Source organism: Puntigrus tetrazona, chromosome 11 (genome assembly GCF_018831695.1).
Source record: "Puntigrus tetrazona isolate hp1 chromosome 11, ASM1883169v1, whole genome shotgun sequence".
Lineage (NCBI taxonomy): Eukaryota > Metazoa > Chordata > Actinopteri > Cypriniformes > Cyprinidae > Puntigrus > Puntigrus tetrazona.
The window spans coordinates 21,092,431-21,116,975 of record NC_056709.1 but is presented as its reverse complement, the minus strand read 5'-3'; the positions used below and the strand labels follow the sequence as shown (position 1 = coordinate 21,116,975).

Here is a 24,545-nt window from a genome sequence, read left to right as displayed (position 1 = left end):
TAATAAAAATCAAGCAATGCATTTATGATCCTGAAAGCTGAAACAATAGCGCAATTTAAAGCCAAAACATGTATTCATTCATAAAGAGGGTTCTATGAGCTGGTGTTAACAAACCAGACCAACGTACTACGCAAATAAATATGTATACAAAATCTGATCAGTTCATAAATATACAATATATATCGTTTATTCAAGTTGCTACATATAGGTATTTTTCATTATTTATAATTACAGTACAGACATTTATGTCACCAAAATACACTAAAAGAGACTAGCAATGCACAGCTGTTTGGTCATGACTTTCAGATTTCCAGCTGGAGGCACCTCACATACCCGCAAGATGAAAAGTAGCATGAACTCGAGTCTACTTAACCAAACATTAAATAAACCATCGTCATTTGAAAGTTGAACCATCACACGCTGTAAAAAAAAAAAAAAAAAAAAAAAGTTGTTTCAGCTTGAAATAACTTGTTACCCTGCTGCCTAAAAGTTTTTAGTTGAGTCAACTTAAGTTATTTCAAGTTGAATTTTTTTTTTTTTTTTTTTTTTTACAGTGCATGTCCTATGTTCTGCAGTTTTAACAATAATTTCTAGGCTTAACGTGGGCAAAAATTACCCTATAGTCTTGTATTTAATATAGTGCACAGCAAATTGTAGATTTCGAGGATAATAATCACAACCTGGTAACTGGTGATAATAATAAAAAATTGTTTTGCCAGACTTAATTATGCTGCATTTCAGGAAGAACCTAGCTCAAAGAAAAACTAAGCCAGCAACTGTAACAAAAGTTACCAAACTACTAGGTTTACAGAATAATAACATACTGACTGCTTAAGACAATTATAAGGTGTTTTGCTCCCAAAGAGTGGCAACATAAGACCAGCTTATGCCACTGCTCAACATGTAAACTACAGTATATGCTCACCTAAGATTTGTCAAATATTTAAGAATATCTATTAAAGGGGTTACCAAGTCGGATGCGACTAAACATGAAAATAGAAAATATTTGCAAATCATTTTTGCACCAAAACTATTCACACGGAGTCTGATGCCAATTTTCTTAAAAGTCTTAAACAGTTTGGCATCCCATGAAACTAAGAACAGCTAAATAATAATAATAATAACAACAATAATATAAAAAATAATATTCATTCTTTTCTGACTCTAAATGAAAGATTTCACAGGGATGCATTTTTTTCCTTTTTAAAATCTTCTCATGCACCTTTTTTTGATTTAGTGTGAACAGGCCTCAAGACTACCATTTCGGAAGTCAAGATCTCAGTATTTTAGGTCAGCAGTCCTTTTCAAGTCCTTTGAAATTGTGTATTTGATGACTGTGGGCTAAATTGTGTAAATCGCTGTATTAGAGCTTCAAAGTTCATTTTGGAGTTCAGGCATAAGCTTGTTTGCATGTCTAAGACTTCAGAGAACATAAGCCCTCCAAGTGAAAGCTCGTCCTCACTTCAAGGTCCTCTATATGAAATGCTTTTTAGCATACTTTTCATAGCTACATAATAGATATTTAGATATACAGATATAAACAAACAGGTATGCAACACATTCAATGCTGTTATAGTACATTAAAACGCATGAGTTCGTTAAACTCCGAGTAGACTCGTATATAATTAAATGACTGTTAACCTGAAACATATTAGTTACAAAATAGTAATTTAGAATACATACATTTTATAATCTATTTTATTCTCTGATTATATATATAAATTTTAGGATGAAGTGGAGATGATATGATTACTTTTATATTTTGTTTTGAAAATGTAAATACATTACAATAACTTCCCAATAATACACACACACACACAGATTATGGAGGAGGAAAAAAGCTCCTTGTAAACACCAGTTTACAATCAAGCGCTGCACTAGATCTATGACAGCCATAATTGTATCGTTGTTAAAATAATGCTGAAACTTTTAAGTATAATAAAATTATATATTTCTCCAATCAAATACTATTTTGTCCTGGCGTCATAGTCATTGTGGCAGCATTTATGTTATTCTTTTTTTTTTTTTTTTTTTTTGAGCAAATGGACAAATGCATCCCTAGAATAAGGTGTCATTTTGCATGAAATATTGCAACATGTTGCGTTGGAGGCCGTGGGTGCGTCGGCTGCGGGTCAGACCAGTGTTCCAGGTGAAGGGGGCTCAGAGCCGGACTCTTTCTGAGCGCTCCCCTCTAAGGTGAAAGGCTCTGGGTAGAGAGAGAGCTCCACGGACCTGTCAAGATGAACAGAGAACATGAAAATGTCACCAATCCTTAAAAACAACGCAATCCAAACCATTGTGTTAAATACAATAAAAATGTTGCATTAAATGCATTAAATCAAATCTAAAAGGTGACAGTAATAAAGCAGTAGTTGGTAGTTGTGTCCTATAGTGTGGCATAGCAATAATTAAGAGAGAGAAAAAAAAAAAACTTTTTTTTTTTTTTGTTTTTCCATCATGCCACGACCGTCTCTCTCGTTGATACGTCAACTAGCCACAGACATTTACAAAAAATTATATTTCAAATAAACAATGTTCTTTGGGGAAAAAAAAAAATCAACAAAGTTTAAAGGGATATAGTTCAACCAAAAATGAAAATTTTGCCATTAATTACTCACCGTCATGTGATTCCAAACCCTTTTAGACGGGTGTCAAACTCAGTTCCTGGAGGGCCGGAGCCCTAACCCTAATTAAACACGCCTGATCCAGCTAACCAAATCATTTTGGGTTATTTGAAAACTGCATGGTTTGCGTGTTTGAGGAAGGTTGGAGCTAAACTGTGCAGGGCTGTGGAGTTTGACACCCCTGCATTAAGACATTTGTCTTCAGAACACAAACTCCGACATTTTCAAGTTTTCCTTAATCATTGTAACGTGGAATAAAAATGTGGAAAGCTCACCTGGCATGCAAGGGATGCCCATGAAATGAAGCTGACTGAGGTATTTGACGGTGCACAGAGTAAAGTGGGTCAGTTGTAACAGACTGAGGCTGGTGAACGAGATGGTGAGTATGTGAGTGGCGCATGGCGAGTCCGTCGTGACCTTTGGTCGAAGTGGAATAACCTAAGGCGTTCCTCAGATACCAGTCCCGAAGTCCCTCCAGAGCCAGCGCCTTGTGCAGACTGCGAGTGGAGTCCTCAGGAGTGGGCAGAGAGAACTGAGGCGCTCTGCGGCCGAACGCTGCAGCGGTGGACAGCTCTGTGTGGTGAGGGAGCAGGTTGGGAATAGAAGAAGCAGTGGATCCCGCAGAGGGATGTGCCGGATCGTACGCCGAGAACAACACGGCGTCCTGTGGGTGCTGCTGTAAAGGGATGAAGGGTCCACAGGATTTTGTTCGCGTCACTTTGACCCGACGGGGTTCGGCCTCTTGACCCCGCAGCAGCATGGGGCTATAGGAAGGAGGGGCGGTAGCCAGATGTATTTGCGAATGGGAGAAACCGTTGTAGTGCGGAGGAGTGCCTGATGGAGGAGTGGAAAAGTCCGACCAGATGCGTCCGGCTGACTGGTTTTGTTGAGCCTGGGCTGGCCTCTTTTGCTGTTTGCCCCAAATGTAGTCCATCAGAATCTCATTGTAACCTGTGCCACTGCTCTGGCCGCCGAGAGAGGAGCGCATCCGACCCTGGTCTTTAAATCCCATCATCTGTCTCTCTGGGCTGCCTTGATAGAACTGGCGGAGCTTCCCATCCGTGAGGGACTCTGAGCTCTTGTACGGTCCAGCTCGGGGTGGCATGCCGTTGCGAGGGGGACCGGGCTCAGGGAGACTCGAGCGGTCAAGCAGCGCCTCAGAGCTGTTGCTACGACGGGCACGAGAGCTGTAGGGGCAGCTGCGGCGCTCAGAAGAGGAGCCCTCCAAAGATGCCAATGGGACAAACTGAGGAACATCTGGACTGCCACACCACTGCTTCAGTGCAATACCTCCAGACATCTCCGGCCTAGGAGGAGAAGATAAGACAGCAAGAAGTTATAGTAGTAACAAGATTTAATTTTTTTTTTTTTAAATACATTTGGATCTAAAGTGGATCTACAGTGATAATGTGCACTTCTGACATTAAGTTTGTTTCAAAAGACAGACAACATAATTATGCTGTCTGAGAAGATATTTTATTTTGGCCAAATTACACCGAATTATCCTTTGCGGTAAAGGCAATCTAGGAAGAAGGTGGAATAAAATTTTTAAAATAAAAATATACTTGGTAACACTTTACTTAAAGCATTTATGCATAATGCATTATAGAAGTAGTTTTATGCCTTTTAATGCACCTTATAAATGCACTACGCTTTTAAAATTCAGTTATAATTCTTTACAACAAGATATAATGTATTACAACACAAATTATGATTGATTTTTTAAAAAGACTTATAGTAAAGTGTTACCTTATACTTATTTCATTCTGTACTGAAAAGTATTGATAAAGTTTAGTGAAAGTTTCAGAAAGGATCCTTTAAAATTAACCAAAAGTGACAGTAAATTTCTATTTCAAACTGATTTTGTTCTTCTGAACTCTTTTAAAAGCAATTCCTTTAAAGTGTATCGTTGTTTCTACAAATATTGTAAGTGTTGAAAACAGTTACTTAACAAGTAAATGTTTCTTAAGCAGCAAATCAGAACAGACTGGAATAACGACTTTCCTTTGCCATCACAGGAATAATTTGTAATAATCTTATTTTGCTGTAGCATGAACCTTTCAATGTAACCTTGTTAAGCATAATTAAAAAAAAAAAAAAAAAAAAAAGATCACAAAACACAAGCTATTATCAAACTATACTCTAAAAATTTGTGCAAATGCTATTATTGTTTAGCTGCCCATTTAAATGCATGTTCGGATATCTGTGTAGCAGTTGGAACCTCATTACCTATAATGTACATAAAGCAGCAGACATAGTCATAAGAAGTCATTACCTCACGTGAACGCTGATCGGCGCAGTGCGGGACAACAGCGGCGTGGCTGGAACACTTCTGCCCTCCACATTGGATGCACTTCTTGGGAGTGAGTGACTCGGGCTGAATGAACATCCACACATTCGTAAGTTAGAATTGTAGTGTAAACGTCACCCGTTTCAGCCGGCGGACATATTCCAAGCTCCCCCTCACCTCACAGAGCTTGAGGCTGAGTTGCGGCGTGTCCTCATCTCGTAGTAGATCTCCACAGGCGACAGCTTCCTACAGAGCCTACTGTCAGGACTGCCTGGGGCCAGCCGGGGGTGAGACAAGGAGCGATGCTCAGGTGCCACACTGGGAGACGAGTCCTCTGTAAAACACAGTAAACAGGGTTGTGTATCAAAGTGATAGCCTGTCATAAACAGGCCAGTGTGGAAAAACAAATCAGAGTATTGAGATGTACTGTGTTTGATAATGTTAAGAGGCCTCACCATTGTCATGTGATGTTGAGTCAGACATTGAACTGCTTTCCGACTTCACAGTTTCCTCTAAAAATGAAGGAAAATCAATTATCAGGTAAAGCACACACAGAACAGTCTATAATGTAATTAAATATTTGAGATATATATATATATATATATATAAAATTTTTACATTTCATACACTTTTAGACCAATGTTTTTATTAAGTGTCTTATGCTGACGAAGGCTGCAATTATCTGAGCAAAAAAACAGTAAAAACAGTAATATTTGAATATAGATTTAAAATGTAGTTCATTATTTTGACAGCAAAGCCATTTCTCCAGTCTTCAATGTCACCTGATCCATCAGAAATCATTTTTAATACGCTGATCATCTTGGTGTTCAAGAATTCTCACTCATTAGTAATAAGTTAAAAACTGTTTTGCTTAACATTTAGTATTAATGATGTCAAACTTGACCCAATGTATCTGAAGGCACGCGTTTTTGTAATCTAAATTCTTGCTTTGTTTAAAACACAATCTAGTTATAAATATCAAGGTCTGTCAACATGTGTCCATTGTCCTTTTCAAGCTCTGGCAACAGTCTTGGATAATGGGGGGAAATTACTCATTTACCATGCACTTCCTTATATAGCCATTTTCAGCTTATGGCCTTTTTACCAAATTACCAGTGTTTACCAGAAACTGTTTGGTGCTCATGTTACCTGTGTGGCATCCCCGGTGAACAGTCCTCTTACTGTGCAATGCATTCTTATCAGAATCGATGCTCCGGCGCAGGGCACCACTGAAGAGAGCCTTCATCTGCCGTCGCTGACCTGGGTCATCCTACATGGACACATGTGGTCGTTTTGAGTTTAAAACTCTAAGAAGAATCCTTTTATTCACTTTCGGCAAATAGACTCACCTCTCCTTTTGAGGAAACATGAGGGGCCAGACCAGCTCGGCGCTGAACAAAGGGAGGTCTTTCTCCTTCTTCTAATGGAAAATCTTGTGGAAGCTTCCCTATGAGCTCCTGTACATATATTTAAAAAGGAACATGCCACTTTTTGTTAAATGCATTCATTTTCCAACTCGCCTAGAGTTAAAGAGTTGAGTTTTACCATTTTCAAATCTCAGATCTCCGGGACTGGGAGAGCACTTTTAGCTGCCGATCAGCATAGATCATTGAATCTGAATTTAGTTACATGACATTAGCTGCGGGATATCATTGCACCTGCTATACTTATGGTACAGCAACAAAGTTCTCTTTGGTCATTTTTGAGTGAGATGCTACTGGTCTAATTGGATTCAATGATGTATGCTAAGCTGTAGAGAAAAAGTGCGCCTCCAGACATGGAGATTTAAAAATGGTAAAACTCAACTGTTTAAATCTAGGCGAGTTGAAAAATTTGCTTATTTTCAAAAAAAAAAAAAAAAAAAAAAAAAAGTCACAATGTTTGCTGTCATTCATTAGAACGAATGGTTCTAATACGTACACCCATTTCACAAACAGTTCCTCACGTCAATGCAAACCCCAAGACCAACACTCACACATCAAATAAGAGAATTCATTTTCAAAACAGACAGAGAAAATAAACACATCACGTAGGGCTAGAAACTTTATGAAAAAGCTGCGTGCACATTTTCTTCGCTACTCAAGTCAGCATTTTGCATTTGTTTTTTTGCAATATTTTAAAGTGACTGCCTAGAAGTAAAATACAGTCTCAAAGATTAATAAACCGTCTCACCGCCTCCAGAAGACACACTTGTCGCAGCTCTCCGAGACGACTGTTTAAAAGGCTTTGCAGACTCTGCTTTCGCTCCTGCAGCTCTGATATTCGCTCTGCTTGCAGCTTGCTGTCCTGACAGCCCTGGACATCTGTGCATGAGCATGATGTGAATTAGACAATACTATTGTTATTTTTGATCAAATAAATGCAGCTTTGGTCAGCATAAGTTAAAAAAAACCCTTTAAAATAAACTACAAAAAGAAATTTGTTTTACAATTGAGCATGCAAAATTAAATATCAAATATCAATCAACACAAACATCTACAGCCCATATCGGGTTTCTATACTTCATTATCAGTAAGGAGATACATATGCTCACCTGGAGCTCCTAAGCCCATGGCAGTGATCAGGCGACCTTTGACCTCCATAGAATGGATTTGAGGAAGTCTTGTGAAGTCACTAGCTCCCAATTAACCCTCAGCTTCTGTAGAGAAAGAATGCAGAGCTGATGAATATGGTATAATTTGAGCAACAAATGAAATGAGACTGATCGGAGAACCTCGAATCACCGTGTAGTTTGAGTCACGTGAGGCATGTCATTCAGTGCCGGGGTCCACAATGCTTTAGTATCCCAAAGGCCTGCAGGGGGAACCACTGTGCGACTTCTTAATTTACTGCTGAGCCTTTAGTAGCGAGGAAAAAAGAAGAAAAAAAAAAATTTATACACTTGTTATACACACACGCGCACACATTACAAAACGTCTTTTTGTTCCTGCTGGCAGCATCAAAATTTAAAAAAAAAAAAAAGGTAATTGTTTCCACGCTTACATTAAAAGATTATTATTACTGAACAGCTACCTCTCTTTACACTTTCTAGAAGTTACGTCATGCGAGAACGTGAAAGTGAAAGCCCATATCAGGTCATTTTGGCAAACTAGGTCTTGGACATAACAAGCAGGATGTGTACTTGTTTGTGAGGAAGTGGCTTTGGTCATGTGGTATGATGGGTGGCTGGGAATGCACCCAACAACAAAACAAGGCATAAAACCACCATATGCGGGGTACACGGTCAACAATGAACAGCACGTATAAGGAGGGGCATAAGTAAACGAGGCAAAATATTAAAAACAAAAAGCTCCCAAAATTCATACAGGAGCAAATGAACGTAAGATTTTTCAAAACACTACAAGAACATCTGGGGGACACATGCTGAGAGATATCGCACACCTCAACTCTTGTAGAGACCTGGCAGAGAGCATGATGGGAGGATAAATGCTTAGAGATCAAAACCTGACTGTGAGAGAACGATGAGAGAGATATAAACAAGGGATTTATGGGAATTTGATGACAAAGCACCCAGCGTCCTGGGACAAAACATGTGCAAGAGATACACTGTGAGAAAGAGAAAAGGCACGAGAGGCAGAGATCCATATACAGATCACAGCACTGTAAGCAGTGGAGGATTCTAGAGAACAGGGTCTCTTGTGAGGAAAAAAAGGAAATAAATACACATAAATATAGAAACTCAAATGCAATTATTAAGCTTAATTAAATATATCTAAAAAATAATAACACTTTAATAACACTTCCAGTTGAATAATTATAATTTCACTTAGGGCAGTGTGTTGATAAATAACTTATGCTGTTGTTTATGCATTTATAAAACTGCAGATTTTCATATTCTTGTGCCTGTGCATTAATTATAAAGTTTGAGGTTTAATTTCGAGGACATTTTTGTTACTTCTGCGTAGGGTTGCCGGTTCTTGACACATGTACGGTAAAACCTGGTTCCAGAAGCAGAAAGAAACAATGTCTCAAAGGGTTAAATTTGTCCAAAAACTTTCAGGGGGAAATAATGCAATCAAAGTGAACGGTGAAAGTGGCTGTAAACTTCTGCCCAGCATTTTATTCGGCACTTAGTGGAAGAAATGGGATACACAGAAATAGATACACAAGTTTCTAGCTATATGGACATATTATATTTCGATTTCCAGTCTATTTCACCGTATTTGTCTTTGACGGACGACGGATTTGAGTCCGTTTCTGTTTACATCCATCACGCAACAAAACATACAGTGTGTGAATTGACAAGTTAATGACAGCTGTGTCAGGTGAGACTGTATACACAGCTGTGACTGCAATCGTTTCAGAAACGTCAGTGTCTTTATAACGACTTTCTGAATGAGTAAGAACTTACAAAATCAACTTTTGTTTCTGGAAAAAACGATGTGGTTATAAATGTTACACGGTTGTGATTTAATTTTACAGAATTAATCACCATCAACTAAACAGCCAAAAAATATTTAATGTTATTAACTCATTGTAACATTTTAAAAACATTTTATATTGTATAGCACGCTTGAGATGCTAGATTTGTTTATATTATATATATATATATATATATATATATATATATATATATATATATATATATATATATATATATATATATATATGTAGATTTGAGGACTTACCTTGTCCAAACTAAGTCACTGCGAAAATATCCACACAAGAACGGACTTATTTTACTGCATTTCCGATTTCGCTTACATGTTACTCTAGAACTTGTCTGTTATGCACGAACTCAAACTTTTTCGCCTTTCTTCTCTTGCAGACGCTGCAACTCAAGCAAGTGATTTCTACCAGCCCTAAAGGCAACAAGGACGAAACCATCTGCACGCGGTGACGGGGGTTTGCCAGCGAAAACAATGGCTGGAAAAGATTAAACATTCACCATTTTAAATGTTGTAAGATATTATCTTTCCAGACAATCCGGATGTATATAAATAAGTCGCATAAAAATCGCTTTAATCTCCATATACGTGCAAATTATCCATGCAGGTTCTTTCAATGGTTTCGTCTGAAAAGCGAACAGGTGAGGCTGCGGCGTCCGTGACAACCATATGGTTTCTAGTTTAAACGTAGCCGACAGGAGTGATTTACTGTCATTGCAGTACTTGAAGATTTATGGCAAACTACTCATTTTATCCCTCAAAGTAGAAGAGGTTTATCTAACACGTGTGTTAACAGTTAATGTAGTAGTGGGAAGTCTTATTAGTGATTATCTATTTAAAGGGACAGTACACCCAAAAAGATCATTCTGTCATTATTTACTCTCCTCTTGTGGCTCCAAATCTATATGACTTTCTTCTGCAGAGAACAAAAATTTTCTGAAGAAAGATAATGAATCTTGACCATAATGCATTAAAAATAGAACATTAAATTTACCGATATTGTTCATACGAATTTTAAAGCAGTTATGCAGATACTTTTATGTGTACTGGTTAGTAATTGTCCTGTTACAGACCTACATATTTTCGGTCACCATTCATTCTCAAAAAGACCAGTGAAGTCTTCACAATTAAATTTTTTCTTTCAGAGCTAAAAGTATGCCATAGCTTTTAAATTGAACGACGTGAGGGTGAGAGATTTTTTAAACTATTCCTTCACGTCAACAGTCATGCGGTCAAACAAGCGTTAAGTGTCAGCAGTGTTTGCTTAGCAATTTACCGACCTCCGCATGCAGCATTCCTCTCAACTTTCGTCTGTGCTCACGAAGAACAACTGTGACAATACTGCAGGTAATTATTTGCCTTGAAACAATCAAGCATTACTTGATTCTGTGCGTATTTGAAGTCAGTGTGCTATTAAGTGAAAATGCTATTAAAAAGTCGACCAAAGAAAATCTAGAACATTATTTTTCTGGGGCTTTCAAACACTGAAAATGTCCATCCGATAACTGCGTTTGCTATTTTACTTCCAAAAAAAATAAATGGCTCAATTGAAGACGTCACAAATTGGTGGCTAATTCATTTGAATTATCAGACGTTTTCGTACAATCTACTTATACCCCACTCTTAGGTTTAGATGCTGACCTTCAGCGTATATTTCCATACAAACCATTATACATATTCATGCAAAAATCACCACCTTGTAAAATACTAGTATGTTTTGTCATAAAATTGGGTTGCTACAACACTCTCATATTCGATGACATGAGCAGGACGACACCAAATGACTATGAACAGGCAGCCTAGAAATGTATGGCACACTTTTCCTGCACATGACAGCATGGTGAATTGGCATAGCAGAGGGATCTGACGCTATTTGCGACCATGAGACCTGATTGTAGAAATTGGAGGGGCTGAGATTAGCGCTTGGGGGAGAAGTGCTTTCTCAGAGCAGACAAAGGCAATTCCAAGGACTTGTCATGACCCGTCTCTCATTTGCACTGCCCTGTTTTAGCACACCAACAGGGCTCTGGAACACAAAGAAACTGAGGATTACTGCTCGGAGATTACGCCGTTTCTCGTCTTGCTCTGGCCATCGCCTCACGTCTGAGTTCAAAATACAACAGAGATGCAAAGAAGAGCGTTTCTGGGTCACCGACAAAATTACTTCAGCATCATCTAATGGGCCATGCTGCGAGTGTAATCATGCATTTTGTAAGTAAACAAAAAGACTTAATTGAGGACGCATTCAAATTGACGATGGAGCGTTGATAGTCTCCAGAGCAATCTGACTGTAATTGTCAACAACTGTGGGTCAGGAAATATAAAATAAGCATATAAGTAAGTGTATTTCTTTATGAGCGGAAACGCTGCAGTCTTTTTTATTCGCTTATAATTGATCAATGCATCTCTGTAGCAGTGATTTGAGAACAAAGTTGTCAAAAGTAAAGACCATTAGTTAAAGGCCAGACTGCTCAATATAATAACATCTAGCTCCTTCTGAGGCACGAAGCGAGTGTGACCAGCAGTGACCCTCCCTCCTTGGATCTGATTCTCAAGAACAACCAGCTGCTGTCCTGCTAACCTCTGCTCTGTTTCGCTTTCATCTCTGCCGGTCAGGTTACAGAGGTCGAACTACTACCACTATGTTCAAACAATTTCAGCAGCACAGGAACGAGATGCTGCCCTCTTAACTCTTGATGGTTAGTTGTATAAAGTGTTCTGCTCATTCAGTAAAATCCTCCATTCTAACAGTCATCTTCAAGAACAAGTAACTTGTTCTTCATAGTGATGTGTATACAGCAGCCTACTACAACATATACCACCCTGTCAATGTGTATATTAATGTGTCAATGTTTGTATCGTGTCGCATTTTTATCCAAATTCTTATTAGTGGTGAAACAAATGCAAAATAGGTTAATCAATTATTTTATCTAAGGTGACAAAAGAATAACAGTTTTTGCCCAAATAAATTCCACAGGATTCAAAAATAATAGAACCCCATTCACAACGTTGTTGTTTTATTGTAACAATAAAAAAAAAACATTAAAACATTAATCAAAATATCTTCTTTTTGTGTCCATCATACATGTTATAACTATATTTAGATATTTTAAATATTATTTTAGTATTTAATAATATTTTGAATTAGCTTTTAATGTATATATAAAATTATTATTATTATTATAATTATTATTATTATTATTTTTTTTTTAAGTTTTAGTTTTAATTAATAAGAATTCCATTTTAATAGTTCTCGTTTTAACAACACTAACTCTGACTCTAGAAAGAATACTAGTTTTCTGGCATGTTTTGGAATGTCTGGTCACGCTTAACTGTGTGCTGTAAAATAGGGAAAAACAACATTTCTTGTGTTCATGAAGTGAGCGGAATTCCACTACAGAACATCAGACACTTACAAAACCTAACAAAAAACTAAATCTCTCTTATAATAGTTGAATAGCAGCTTAAAGTTGTGTTATTCTTGCCTGAGTAATTGCTCGACTCCTCTTTCTTGTCCACCCAAAGACGAAATTCTTTCCTCCTTGTTTTCTTTACTACTGGATAAACAAAGACAAAACAGACAGTCAGCAACAAAGCTGACCACAGCTTGGCAACACTGTGGTAAATCCCTCTGTGAAAACATGTTCATTTCACAGCCTAGCCAGGGTGGAGACAGTGTTTTGCCACCTCAGACCCTGTCCTGGGGTCAGCTGGACAGATAACAGAGAGCCATTTGTTTGGACACTAACACTCACACCCTTCACTATAATTTGTGGTCATGACTCAAGACTTTAAAGGGACCATCAACCCAAAATCTGTCATTCTGCCATTCCAAACCTGTATGGAACAGAAAAAAATATATTTTAAATACCAGTATTGGTATTTCCAGTATTTTCAATTTCAGTATTGTCTTTGCCAGTACAACATACACCGTCAGTGGGCTTCATTATCCCTATAAGCCTTGCGCTGTGATATATTATCACTCCCTGTAACCAACTAAACTACTGCAAAGGACAAGAGAGAAAAAATAACAAGCTAAACATAAGTTACCCCGAGTCTTTAGTGCCTGCATGTGTGCACATCAAGCCACAATTGACTGAGTTTGAACTCTTTATTGCCAGTGCGCCCTGGAGAGGGAGGAGCTCAAAAACAGAAGAGATCTGCTGAAAATACACTCTTGACAGTGCTAGATGGAGCAAGAAATCTGTGCTTTGCAAAGCGGAGTGACTCAGAGTCTAGACACTTCAAACCACACTCAACATCCTCGGCTAACAGTGATAGTGGGACGTGATTGAGAGAGAGCTGCAATTATAGAAGTGCAGTTCATTATGTGCCGTGAAAGGCACAATGTAAATGTCTCATTTAAATATATGGGGAAATTTGTTGATTGCCATAAAATTAATAAAATTTTAATTAAGCACTATGATGCAGGCTGGATTAAACAAAACCACATTATATAAAAGCCACACCAACCCCTGTCAAATGTGTGCTTTATGCCTGGCAAGTCGGTATTGTTCCTGTTAACAAGCTTAAAATTACTTCGGTTAATTGAAATACAACTAAAAATAAAACAGAAATATTAAAGAAAAAAAAGTAATAAAATAAAAACTAAAAATACAAAAATAAAAGCTATAGCATAGCTATGCATAGTGGTGGTCCTACACGATAATACTGTGGTACTTTTTGCAAGTGTAATCATAGTATTTGTTTAAGAAGTGCATTTAATATAGCTATGCCCCTGACAATTAAAATGATGCAATGAGACTAAATTATTTATGCTTTACAACTGAATAAAAATCATATAGCAATTGTCAACTGAATATAATGTTATTACAGAGGATTGCTTATAGGATGTTCAAGCACTTTCTGTCAGTAGATTTACAGACACAACATATTTAAGGATAAACAATAGCGAAAGACTCTAAAGAACCGATTAGTGACTGACTCAAAACACTCAAAATAAATTCGTAATAGCTAGCACACTTCATGTCGTCATAAAATGATGAAATAGTAAGAAATAGTAAAACAATAGTATCCCGAATTAAGACTTATGGCCACCTACCGGCGATGTAACCCGTAGAAAAGGTCACCGAACGAATCTTTCAAGTAACTGATTCAAAAGATTCGAATCACTTAAATGAATCAAACTCAGACACAAGCCAGGATACGTAGTATCGCATTATTGATCAGCGTGGCTTATCAGAGAAAACACATGCATTTAAACACGACACGTTTACTGTTAATCAATTCAAGCAGACAAATAACAGCTGTGACTGTTTTGCATCGTTAATCCATCGCATAGCAACATGCCACGAGAAATCACATTGAAAGCCACGCGCGACGCTTTTTATCAGCGAGAACTACATGCTGGATGAACGAGACGCGAATAAGAGAATGTGAACGCTGGTTTGCATTGACAGGATATTTTCTTATAATATCCGACACAGCACCAAACATGCCCTGGAAATTTAACAAGACAGCGGGCAGATTTCCCCACGAGTCCCTGCATTTTAGGGAGCATATACGCGTCCACCATATCCAACCGACATAAAAAAAACTGCCGTACATTACATTACTCCAAATTAAAGGTAGCCTGTTTACCAAAACGCGACATTTAAGAGAAGATGCCATGAGAGATGCACACGGACCTGCGATGCCAATTAATATTCATCTGCGGCTCTCCTCAGTCACATCTTGCAGATCACATCCTCCCCTTCATGCAAAACGCGCACAGGGTCCCCGCATCGCGCCAGCACGATGATATTAGAACATCTTCTCTCACATTTCAGCATTCGTTCATCCCCGGTTAGGCACAGTAAAGAGCTGTCACACCTCTGGAACAAGACTGGCAAACAGGGAAGAGCAACACGCATCCACTTGTCTGATTAACTCTTTCAGTCTCGCCTGTTTATACGGACCCAACAGACTACGCACACCATGACTCAACTGAGCTTCGCGCTGCTTTCTAGGACCTTTAGAGTCTGTTTGCACCGAAAAACAAAAGCAAAAACAGGCTGACTGGTGAACAAATGAGCATTTCATGTGCAAATAATAAACGGTTTAGATAACGAAACTGATTATTATCTAGGTTTTGAATGTATATTTTATTGTATCTGAATAACAACATACATTTTAGATTCAACTTTGCACTAACTGAATGCAGAGGCGCTGTTGCACTGTGCTATGGCGCCCCCTTTGGCGGATGTGTGTATTGCATAATTGATCCGTGATACCGCAGGAGTAAATTTACATGTGGATGCTGCAGCAACTGTATGGTAAAAGGGGTTTTTGGTTAATCCAACATCACTTGTGCTTTTTAAACGTTTAAAATAAGTCACTGAATGAGTCCTTATGAAGGCAAGACACTGCAAACAAAAATAGCTTGTGACCCGTTTTGCTTTCGTTACACATCAACTGTGAAAATAGTGGAAAGACGACGTCCAGAATGCACATTTAAGTTGCACTTTCACTAAATATTTTTTTCCCAATTTATTCCATTATTTTCACATTGGAGTGTGTTGACACACCTGTATTAATTCATGTAATATTTCTAAAAAAATATATTTTCTTACTGTTGACAATGAAGAGTTACCTGCCCCTGTAAAATCTTTAACTCATACATACACCAATAAAATGCATGAGGGAACCTGTAATATAAAATTGTCTACTGTGATTAATTAACTGTCAAAGTATGGTGATATCTATTGCCACCTAACACAATGTCAGTCATCCAACGGATAATATGATTTATTAAATAAACAGAAATAAATCAGATTATTTATATGAAACCACATACAAACACAATTCAAAGTGTTTCATAATAGAGAAAACAAATTCTGGTAACCAAAAAACATGATTTATAAAAAAAACAAACAAAAAAAAACATTCTTACTATATTTTATCTAGTTTCTCTGCCACCACTTGCACTATGTACAAAATTGTTGATCCAAAACAAAAGCAGCCACATCCCATATCATACAGCAAATATTAAATCTTTAACAAACATGGATCTTCCATCTGATTAATGCACTCTGAAAAATCCCCCCTGAGAAGTACATAAGCATTAACACATGTACGGATATCATTGGTGTGAGGAATTAAACCAAAAAATGGATGTGGAGCACTATTACAACTTTAGTGCAAGGCAAGCTGTCCAGTTTAACTGTGCAATTCTCGATTGTGTAAAACATGCCCATTCATTACCTCCATTTACATGAGCATCCTTAGCCATAGTAGGTACCAAAACGTCACATTCTAGGGTACAAAACAAACAAAACAAAAACATCGACATGGTCACTTATTAAAAGGACAGTTCTTTCAAAAACTAACATGAAGTCATTATTTACTCACCCTGGTGCTGTTTGGTTTGTTGTTGTTCATAAAGAAGGGCGTACAACATTAGACCACCAGGGTAAGTAAACAATGATGTCCTTTTTATTTTTGGGTAAACCATCCTGTTAATACGAGAAGTAATATTAGTCCTTCTGTATATTAAAGTAACCAAAAAACTGATTCAATCAGTCAAAGTAATGCTGGCACCTTTCTGAAAACAAAAAGAAAAATAGTGCTCTAATATTTTTATATTAGAATCAAAAGATATTCAAAGAATAGGAAATTGAAAATGTATTCCTTGAAGACTAATTCCAATGTGCTCAATAGTCTATACTTTTTGTAGTATTTTGCATTTTTCACAGCGTTCTTTTATTGAAAAAACGAGGAAGTCACAGGTAGCCGCCCGTTCAGGAACCACAGCCTCTGACCCGGTCATGGATTTCTTGTGCCCTGAGCCCTGGCAGACAGAGTAACTTTCTAGGTCCTCGAGGAGGGCGACAATCTGTTTTGCTGTGGTGAGTAGAGACGAGTGGTTGTCGTAGAGTCTGTGGGTGGGCAGCAGCGGCTGTCCCTGCACGCTGATGTGGTAGTGGAAGTTAGGCTCAATGTGAATGGTGGTGTCTGCCATAGTGGAGCGCTTAGAGCACTGAATCAGCTGTAACTGAGGGCCTTCCACCACGACACAGAACCAGAGGACAGGAAGTACCATGCTACGAAGAGATCTCAGGAGAGGCATCAGTTCATGATTGACATCGATGCCTTTGATGGTGGGGTCACTGTCTGCCATGCTGAATATCTGAGTGATCTGCAAAAGCCAGAATTACATAATCATTGCTACTCCTGACTTCCATATTACAGCATATACGCAAATTGGCTTCTTACCGACGGACAAGACTCGTCCTCCTGTTGCTCCTCCTGACATGGTCCTTGACCTGCTGAACCTTGTGATTGATTCCTTTCCTTCAAACTCCCTCTAGGGCAGTGTGGTGGCATTGCCATAGGAAGAATATCTGGTCTCTAAATAAATGGGAAGTGGAGGTAAATATGTAGTGCAAAAATAAATAAATAAATATATATAAAAAAAATATAATTGACCACAGCCTAATATAATTATTTACAACTTAATGGCTATTATGGCAAAGCTGAATTTAACATGTCGTGTGATACATGATCCTTAAGAACTCATTCTGATTTGGTGCTTAAGTCTGCACTCTTATTAATATTGTTAAAAACTTAATATTGTTAGTTTGTCATTTGTTCAAAATAGAAATTGTTCGCAATATTATAAATGTCTTTTCTGTCACTTTGATCATGTATTGCATGTTAAATGAAAGTATTTATTAGTTGTTATTTTTTCGAGGTATGGCAAATATTTAATTTAAAACATTATTTAAAGGCCATGCACTACTGTCATTTCCAGACTTGTTTGTGTTTAACCCTACTTCCACCTTCTGTAGCTATTTTCATGGCGAGAAATATTATGACTGAAATATATAATTTTTACCATTTATTTTTGCTAAAAACTGAAAAATATTTGGCTTCTCAAGATAATGTGAAAGAAAACAGGACTTATTTTTGTCAAGACAACCAGAAATTAATGTACTGTAATTAAACACGGATCAAAAAACTGACTAGTACAACTACAATCTTGAATTTATTTTACGTTCACCTCCCAAAGTAAAGGAAAGACAGCACCTCCGATATTTTGAAGATGTTTTAAGGCTGCTTTGAAATCACCATTGACTTCCATAGCATTTTTTCCTACCATGCAAGTTAATGGTGATAAACCAAAATAGCCTGGTTACAAACTTTCTTTAAAATACAAGGAAATTCATACAGGTTTGGAACTACTTGAGGGTGAGTAAATGATGACAGAATTTTGTTTTTTGGGTGAACTATTCCTTTAATGGCTTACTGTTTATTTCCCACTTGCTAATCTTTGTTTAAGCTGAAAACAGACAGGAATAAGGAGCTTACTAAAGACAGAAAGGGTCTGCTACTGATGCCACTGCCTTGAAGCCCATTTTCTTTGATCAACTCCACCCGTCCTATGTGCAACTGAGAGCTCATCTTCTCAAGAGATAGGGATGACAGAAATGAGACGCAAACACATTTATATAGGTCTGCTCAAATTATACGAAAATGCAACAAACCACATTAGCTCCGGGATCAATTTAAGGAATCATTATGACCTGATTAATAATACGTGTGTATAATATTCATTTACATGGTAAAAACATACCTCAGCTTTCTGTGGATTGTAGAGTGGGATGTTGTTCATCAAATGACTGTTAGTGACATCGGTATAAATATACGCCTGAATGAATAAGAATAAAAACAGTTATTGAGAGCAGACAGGAACAGGTGTAAGTGCTGTAAAGACTCTGGAATACCTTTCTATTGTAATTGGGATGAAGGAGCCTGTTCCGATTCGGCACCTGGGAAACACCCGAGGATGCCTTTGGCACATACGATTCAGCCTCGTTATCTGAGACCTCAAAATCCCACAACTTTTGGGACCTGGGTCTACCACGTCCATATGTATACCGTGGTCTGCCGTGTGTAACCCAGCCCTGAGAAAAGAGCATCTCCGCTTCATCCATGGGCAGCAAATGCTTCTGTTAAGCACAGTCATTGAGACAAGATTTTTACACAATTATTGAACATACAACGTTCATGAAATAATAGTGAAAAATCGTAAGGGATTTAACTGTTCATATTCCACTAAACTCGTTATAGGAGTCATTACTTCACAATGAGTTAAACTCACTAAATAGTCTAAATTCACTCTCAAACAGTTATATAATATTACACAAAAAACATTATATGAACCAAAAAAAGTTCCTATATTTTGTGAGCAACTAGAGGTTTCAAAATAATGCACCATAAAACAATATTTTAAAGCAAATAATACATTTAAAGTGATACTACGGAAGCCCACCATAGCCTCTCTTTGGCACTGTCGTAGACGGCATTTCTGTCTTTTTTTATTTCTGCCTCCAAACTTGGGTTTGTCCATGCAAAAATCGCAGCTTCCGCAGTCTGTGCGTCGAACGCAGCCTTTACACTTTCCACACGAACGGCGACGTACCTTTGGTACACCCATCTGCAAATCAAGAAAACAAGTATCACCGTACGAAGAAAATTCAGGACACTGTTTTAAGACTTTGACTGCATTACATATTTGCAGCTTAAGCCTGTAGTATCAAGCAAATTTAAAAAAAATGCAATAGCCAAAATAGCCCAACTGAGAACAAATACTTTGTGAATCTCTTCAAGCAATGTGCGTATTTGTGATCAAGGCACTTGGACTAGAACTCTACCTCATCCAGGCCAATGTCCCCGTCATTACCCCCAAAGAACACAGACAGATCCTCTGAGTCACTGTACTGCAGATAGGAGCTCTGCTTACAGGAAAACAACATTTAGATATAGTTGTTCTACAGGAATCCCTCAGATTGCTCTACGAGATTATTTATAAGACTGTTACCTGTGATTCCTCAAAATCATCTGAGACTGAGGGCTGAAAAAGAAATGAAAAGGGAGACTGAATGATTAAAACGTTTTTACAAGCATAATGAAGAACTGTGAGAAACAGTGCAGTTCAAAGAATTTTATTCTCACTTGTGAAATATTTGAAGCTGTGCTTAGTGATCTGTCTGTGTTTGGAAACTGCCACTCTGATGCCTGCATAGTAGATAAAGATGAGTAAAGATTAATAATGACCAAGTAATTTGGAAAGTTACTGTTCAAAAATTTGAGGTCTGTAAAATGTGTAACTTTTTTTTTAAAGAAATTTGTATATTTTAATAAAAAAAATACTGTACTTTTGAACCTTTTATTTTTTGAGGAAAAAAAAATAAAATAAAAAAATAAAATAAAAATAATAATAATAATAATAATAATAAATATATATATATATGATAATTAAAAGTAATTGTTTCAGCTATTACTAGATCAAACCAACATATTAAAATGATTTCTGAAAACATGCAAATTACAGGCTGCTCAAATTTTAGCATTGCCATCATGTGCATAGATTGCTTAAACTATATTAGCAGAAAATGGTTTAATTATTAAATTATAATACTGTATAACAACATTACTGTTTTTTCTGTATTTTCGATCAAATAAATGTAGTAATTACCAAAAAAAAAAAAACACTTACCAACCCCAAACTTTTAAACAATTTAGTAATTCATGAAAATGTGTGAATTGTACTGTGCAAGTAATTCATGACAAACTTACATTTACCTTTCCAGCCCTGTCTTTATGTATGGGGCGCAAGCACTTTCGTTTGCGACACTTAATGACTTTACGAGAGTGGATATTGAGTCGAAGGCGTAGCCGACCATTTCTACAACTAACACATTTTCCACAGTCCACTGTATTTTGGCAAGCCTGGCATCGGCCACATGGAACCCACTAAGAAAAAAAAAAATACTAATAAATGTGTTTTTATTTGAAAGGCAGCACATTACATAACAACCTCCCCCCCTCCCTTCAAAAAAAGTAAACATACCTTTTTGTAGGGTTTTCTTCGTCTTACTACTGCAAAGCCAACAGAAATAAACAATAATAATGTCAGCGGAAGTACACTATAGCTGCGTGCTTGCTCTCACAAATTGGAAAATAAATGGCTATGTTTTGACTTACCTGTGTTACCCTCTAGCCTGCAACTCTGGCACATAGTTTGTCCCTCTTCAAAAGTATAGGTTTTATTACATCTCAGGCAGACACTGAGTACAAACAAAAATAACAGAGTAAAAAAGATATTAACACCACTGTTTTTGACATTTAGGTTATAGTTTAGGAAAAAGAAACACTGCTCACCCAAAACATTTTTGTGGATTTCCACTGGCACCATTGACGGGCCTATCTGGGGCCACAGACAATGAACCGCTCGGTGGTGGAGAAGAAGGAGGAGGAGGAGTTGGATTTGCAGAATCTTCAGTCAGATCCACCGTATGTTGTGGGGCAGGACTTGGTAAAGTGCTCTCAGGACTAGTATAGGTACTGCATTTTGGCGTGGTCACCGTATCAGCACCCGTTTGGATTGAATATGCCATCAACTTCGGAGTTGTAGCGTAACTAAGACTAGCTGAAGACCCCGGAGTGCTAGCTGTTCCCGTGTCTGCCAGTTCATTTGGAAAACCGGGTACAGAAAAGTGTGCCAGGGGAGAATCCAGTTTCCTTCTCTACGGATACCAAAAAATGTAGGCATCAGTGGGAGATGTGTGAATAAATTGAAGCAAAAATGAAGACGGCATGCTGAACATCTTCTCACCTTTCTTCTTCGTGGCCCTTCACCGAGAAACTGTCCAGTCTTAAAATCAAAATGTGTGATGTCCACAGATTCATTTATTAATTTCACAAGCTCAACCCTACTTCTTACTTTATGACCTTTTGGGCTGAAAGGAAAAAAATAATCAAATTAACGAATGATGCAAATTGAAAGTGTCACATAGTAATGCTTTTGTATTACATCGTTTACTCACCAATGGATCGTCTGCAGCAAATGGGTGCCTTCAGAGTGACAGTTCAAACGGCTGATAAAAATATCACAATAATCAATGAATGTCTTGTGAAGTGAAAAGCTGCATGCTTGTAAGAAATACATAAAGAACCATTCAAACCATTGCTTCTGACTAAAACACGAATCCTCTATATTGCTTTTCACAACACATTGTGATAGTTTTTGCTTCTAAATGGAGCTTGGTCTAGGCATATTTCTCTCCTAATTCCATCCAAAACAGTTCTAAACAAATATAAATTTTCGATATTTTGATGCGAGAGGATGAAAACCGAATGGACTTTTTTTTTTTGTTTTTTTAAGGAAATGTTATAAGACTCTCACAGTGGACACAAGCAAGAGTTAAACATTAAAATGCCTTAGAAACATGCAGCTTTTAACTTCACAAGACAGTAACTGATAACTGGAACTGGGCAGACTACTTGTGGACTGTTGATGATTTTGTCAGCTGTTTGGATTCTCATTCTGACGGCACCCATGCACTCGCTGCAGAGGATCTAACAGTGAGCAAGTGCTGCGATGCTAAATTTGTTCAAATCTGTATAAACTAACAACTCGTATACATTACTTTAACCAATTTTCCTTTCTGGATGAACTATTCCTTTAAACGTGTCGTTTTTATGATACCTCATGTAGTATGTATCACTGCGTCCTTCACTGGTGCCTGACCGACGAAAAACCTGTTTGCGTTTCCATCCCTCCCCTAAAGACGGCCAATCTTCCCATTCTTCATCTACCTCGCATTGTGCTCTCCTCCTCGGTCTCCTAGAAGAAAAAAATAATACAAACATCTGTTTTAGCTTAAAAAAAACAGACAAGTGAACCAAAGGAAAACATATTTATTTTCAGTAACTCATGATTAAAGGTTAATATCTAGGTCATGAACATACCCGACACCTCTGCTACCTTTCTCTCCAGTGCTTTTCTAACACTGACCACACTGCCGCTCCATTCACTGCCCGCAAGGCTCTCTACTTCTCCATCAATGCTCAGGGAATCCACATCGTCACAGTCTTCATCAAGTGGCTCCAACCAGTCACAAGGTTGATTCTCTATGTCTCCGGGAGACTCAGCCTCATTGTCAGTTACCGCTTCCTCTATGTTTTCATCTGTGACATGATTCTGAACGTCTGTGCTTTCTGTGGACTCATTGCTTTCCTCTGCATTTGCATCTTTGACTTCAGTTGTTGGTTCTGCAAGTCCTTCCTCTGTTTCCATGTCAGTATAGCCCCCCTGTTCTCCTTATTACGGCTGCAATAAGGAATTACACATTAGCGTGGTTATACTCCGATACATTGTCGTAAGAAGCAAACAATATTTGCTTAGCTCTTCTACTTTCCAGCACTGTAAATCGTCTGCTTTTTGTCCACCTGAAGCTCCCTCATTTCAATAACGCTTATGTATCTGAATAATCTCTTTGCAATATGTTATGCATTCAGTTAAGACACCTGCAACTGAATCCAACAGACAGTTGACTGCCTATTGTTGCTCTCCGTATAAATACCAAACGCTTTATCTATTAAACCACGACTTTTTTTGCAGAAAATGCTGTCTAGGTAGTCAGCAAACTAGGTTTTGCGACACAGCCTAACACGTAACGTTATTAGCGACAATACATAGCGTGCTAGCTACAGTGCTAGCACAGGCGAAATGACAGCATATAAAGCAGTTTTTAAATTGACCGAGACTGTTTTCTGTTTTTAACGGTTGTGTTCTGCTGAAATTCTAAATACGACCGCGCCATTTTTAAGCCCTACCTGTAAACCCTTTAATAAGCTTCACATTGATATATTTTAAATACTGAAACAGGAGAGGGACCGGAAGTGCTGTTGTAACCCGGAAACACGTGACTCGAGAATTTAGAATAAATAAAGCTCCCTGTTCACGTTTCAGAAAGGTAGATAAAGGTTTATTGCTTGATGTGAGGTTTAGTTTTTTGTTCGTTGTACTGCTGCATTTAACAAAACAGCATATTATAGTATTTTGTTTTTTTTTTAAACTTGATTACAAATTAGTTTAATAAGCGTAAATATTTGAGAGTAAAGTTGAAAAAAAAAACACGAAATAGTTCACATTTTGCTTTTGGGAAATAGTATTTAATATGTATTCATCATTATTTGATTTTTTTTTACTTTTAGATTCCACCGTATGTATGATATATTGGAAATACTGGTAATAAAAAGGCTTTTATAAAAAATAAAAAAAAAAAAGTTAAATATAGCAGGCTAAAATACTTAATATCATTAAACCTAAGAAATAAATATTTCTATTGTATATTTTTATAAGTCTTATTGTTATTTTTCTCTGTCCTGGAAGCTTGTTTTTCCAAAACAAATTCCTTGTAAGCATACTTGCTCTTATATCAATATAGCGGCCTA

At 37.5% G+C, this 24,545-nt stretch overlaps 2 protein-coding genes across 3 annotated transcripts; both read right to left on the bottom strand.

Annotated features, from left to right (window-relative positions):
* Positions 1-152: 152 nt before the first annotated feature.
* On the bottom strand, positions 153-15,242 carry ccdc120b (coiled-coil domain containing 120b). Of its 2 annotated transcripts, none has more exons than XM_043252408.1 (11): positions 14,951-15,242; positions 7,638-7,751; positions 7,448-7,552; positions 7,087-7,217; positions 6,264-6,371; positions 6,064-6,184; positions 5,370-5,426; positions 5,092-5,248; positions 4,900-5,001; positions 2,900-3,931; positions 153-2,232 (listed from the first exon to the last, which is right to left on the bottom strand). In XM_043252408.1, the coding sequence occupies exons 3-11, from the start codon at positions 7,494-7,496 to the stop codon at positions 2,133-2,135; spliced, it is 1,857 nt and encodes a 618-aa protein (XP_043108343.1). In that variant the 5' UTR covers positions 7,497-7,552; positions 7,638-7,751; positions 14,951-15,242; the 3' UTR covers positions 153-2,132. The 2 variants fall into 2 exon arrangements, with proteins under 2 accessions (XP_043108343.1, XP_043108344.1); XM_043252409.1 differs by lacking the exon at positions 14,951-15,242 and adding an exon at positions 9,543-9,692.
* Positions 15,243-16,031: 789 nt separating this feature from the next.
* On the bottom strand, positions 16,032-23,918 carry mbd1b (methyl-CpG binding domain protein 1b). The gene is made up of 17 exons (XM_043252407.1): positions 23,058-23,918; positions 22,795-22,932; positions 22,133-22,183; positions 21,922-22,045; positions 21,468-21,832; positions 21,291-21,373; positions 21,157-21,185; positions 20,883-21,059; positions 20,259-20,321; positions 20,125-20,181; positions 19,958-20,038; positions 19,549-19,740; positions 19,028-19,252; positions 18,877-18,951; positions 18,612-18,704; positions 17,517-17,651; positions 16,032-17,439 (listed from the first exon to the last, which is right to left on the bottom strand). The coding sequence occupies exons 2-17, from the start codon at positions 22,797-22,799 to the stop codon at positions 16,963-16,965; spliced, it is 2,232 nt and encodes a 743-aa protein (XP_043108342.1). The 5' UTR covers positions 22,800-22,932; positions 23,058-23,918; the 3' UTR covers positions 16,032-16,962.
* Between the last annotated feature and the right edge of the window lie 627 nt (positions 23,919-24,545).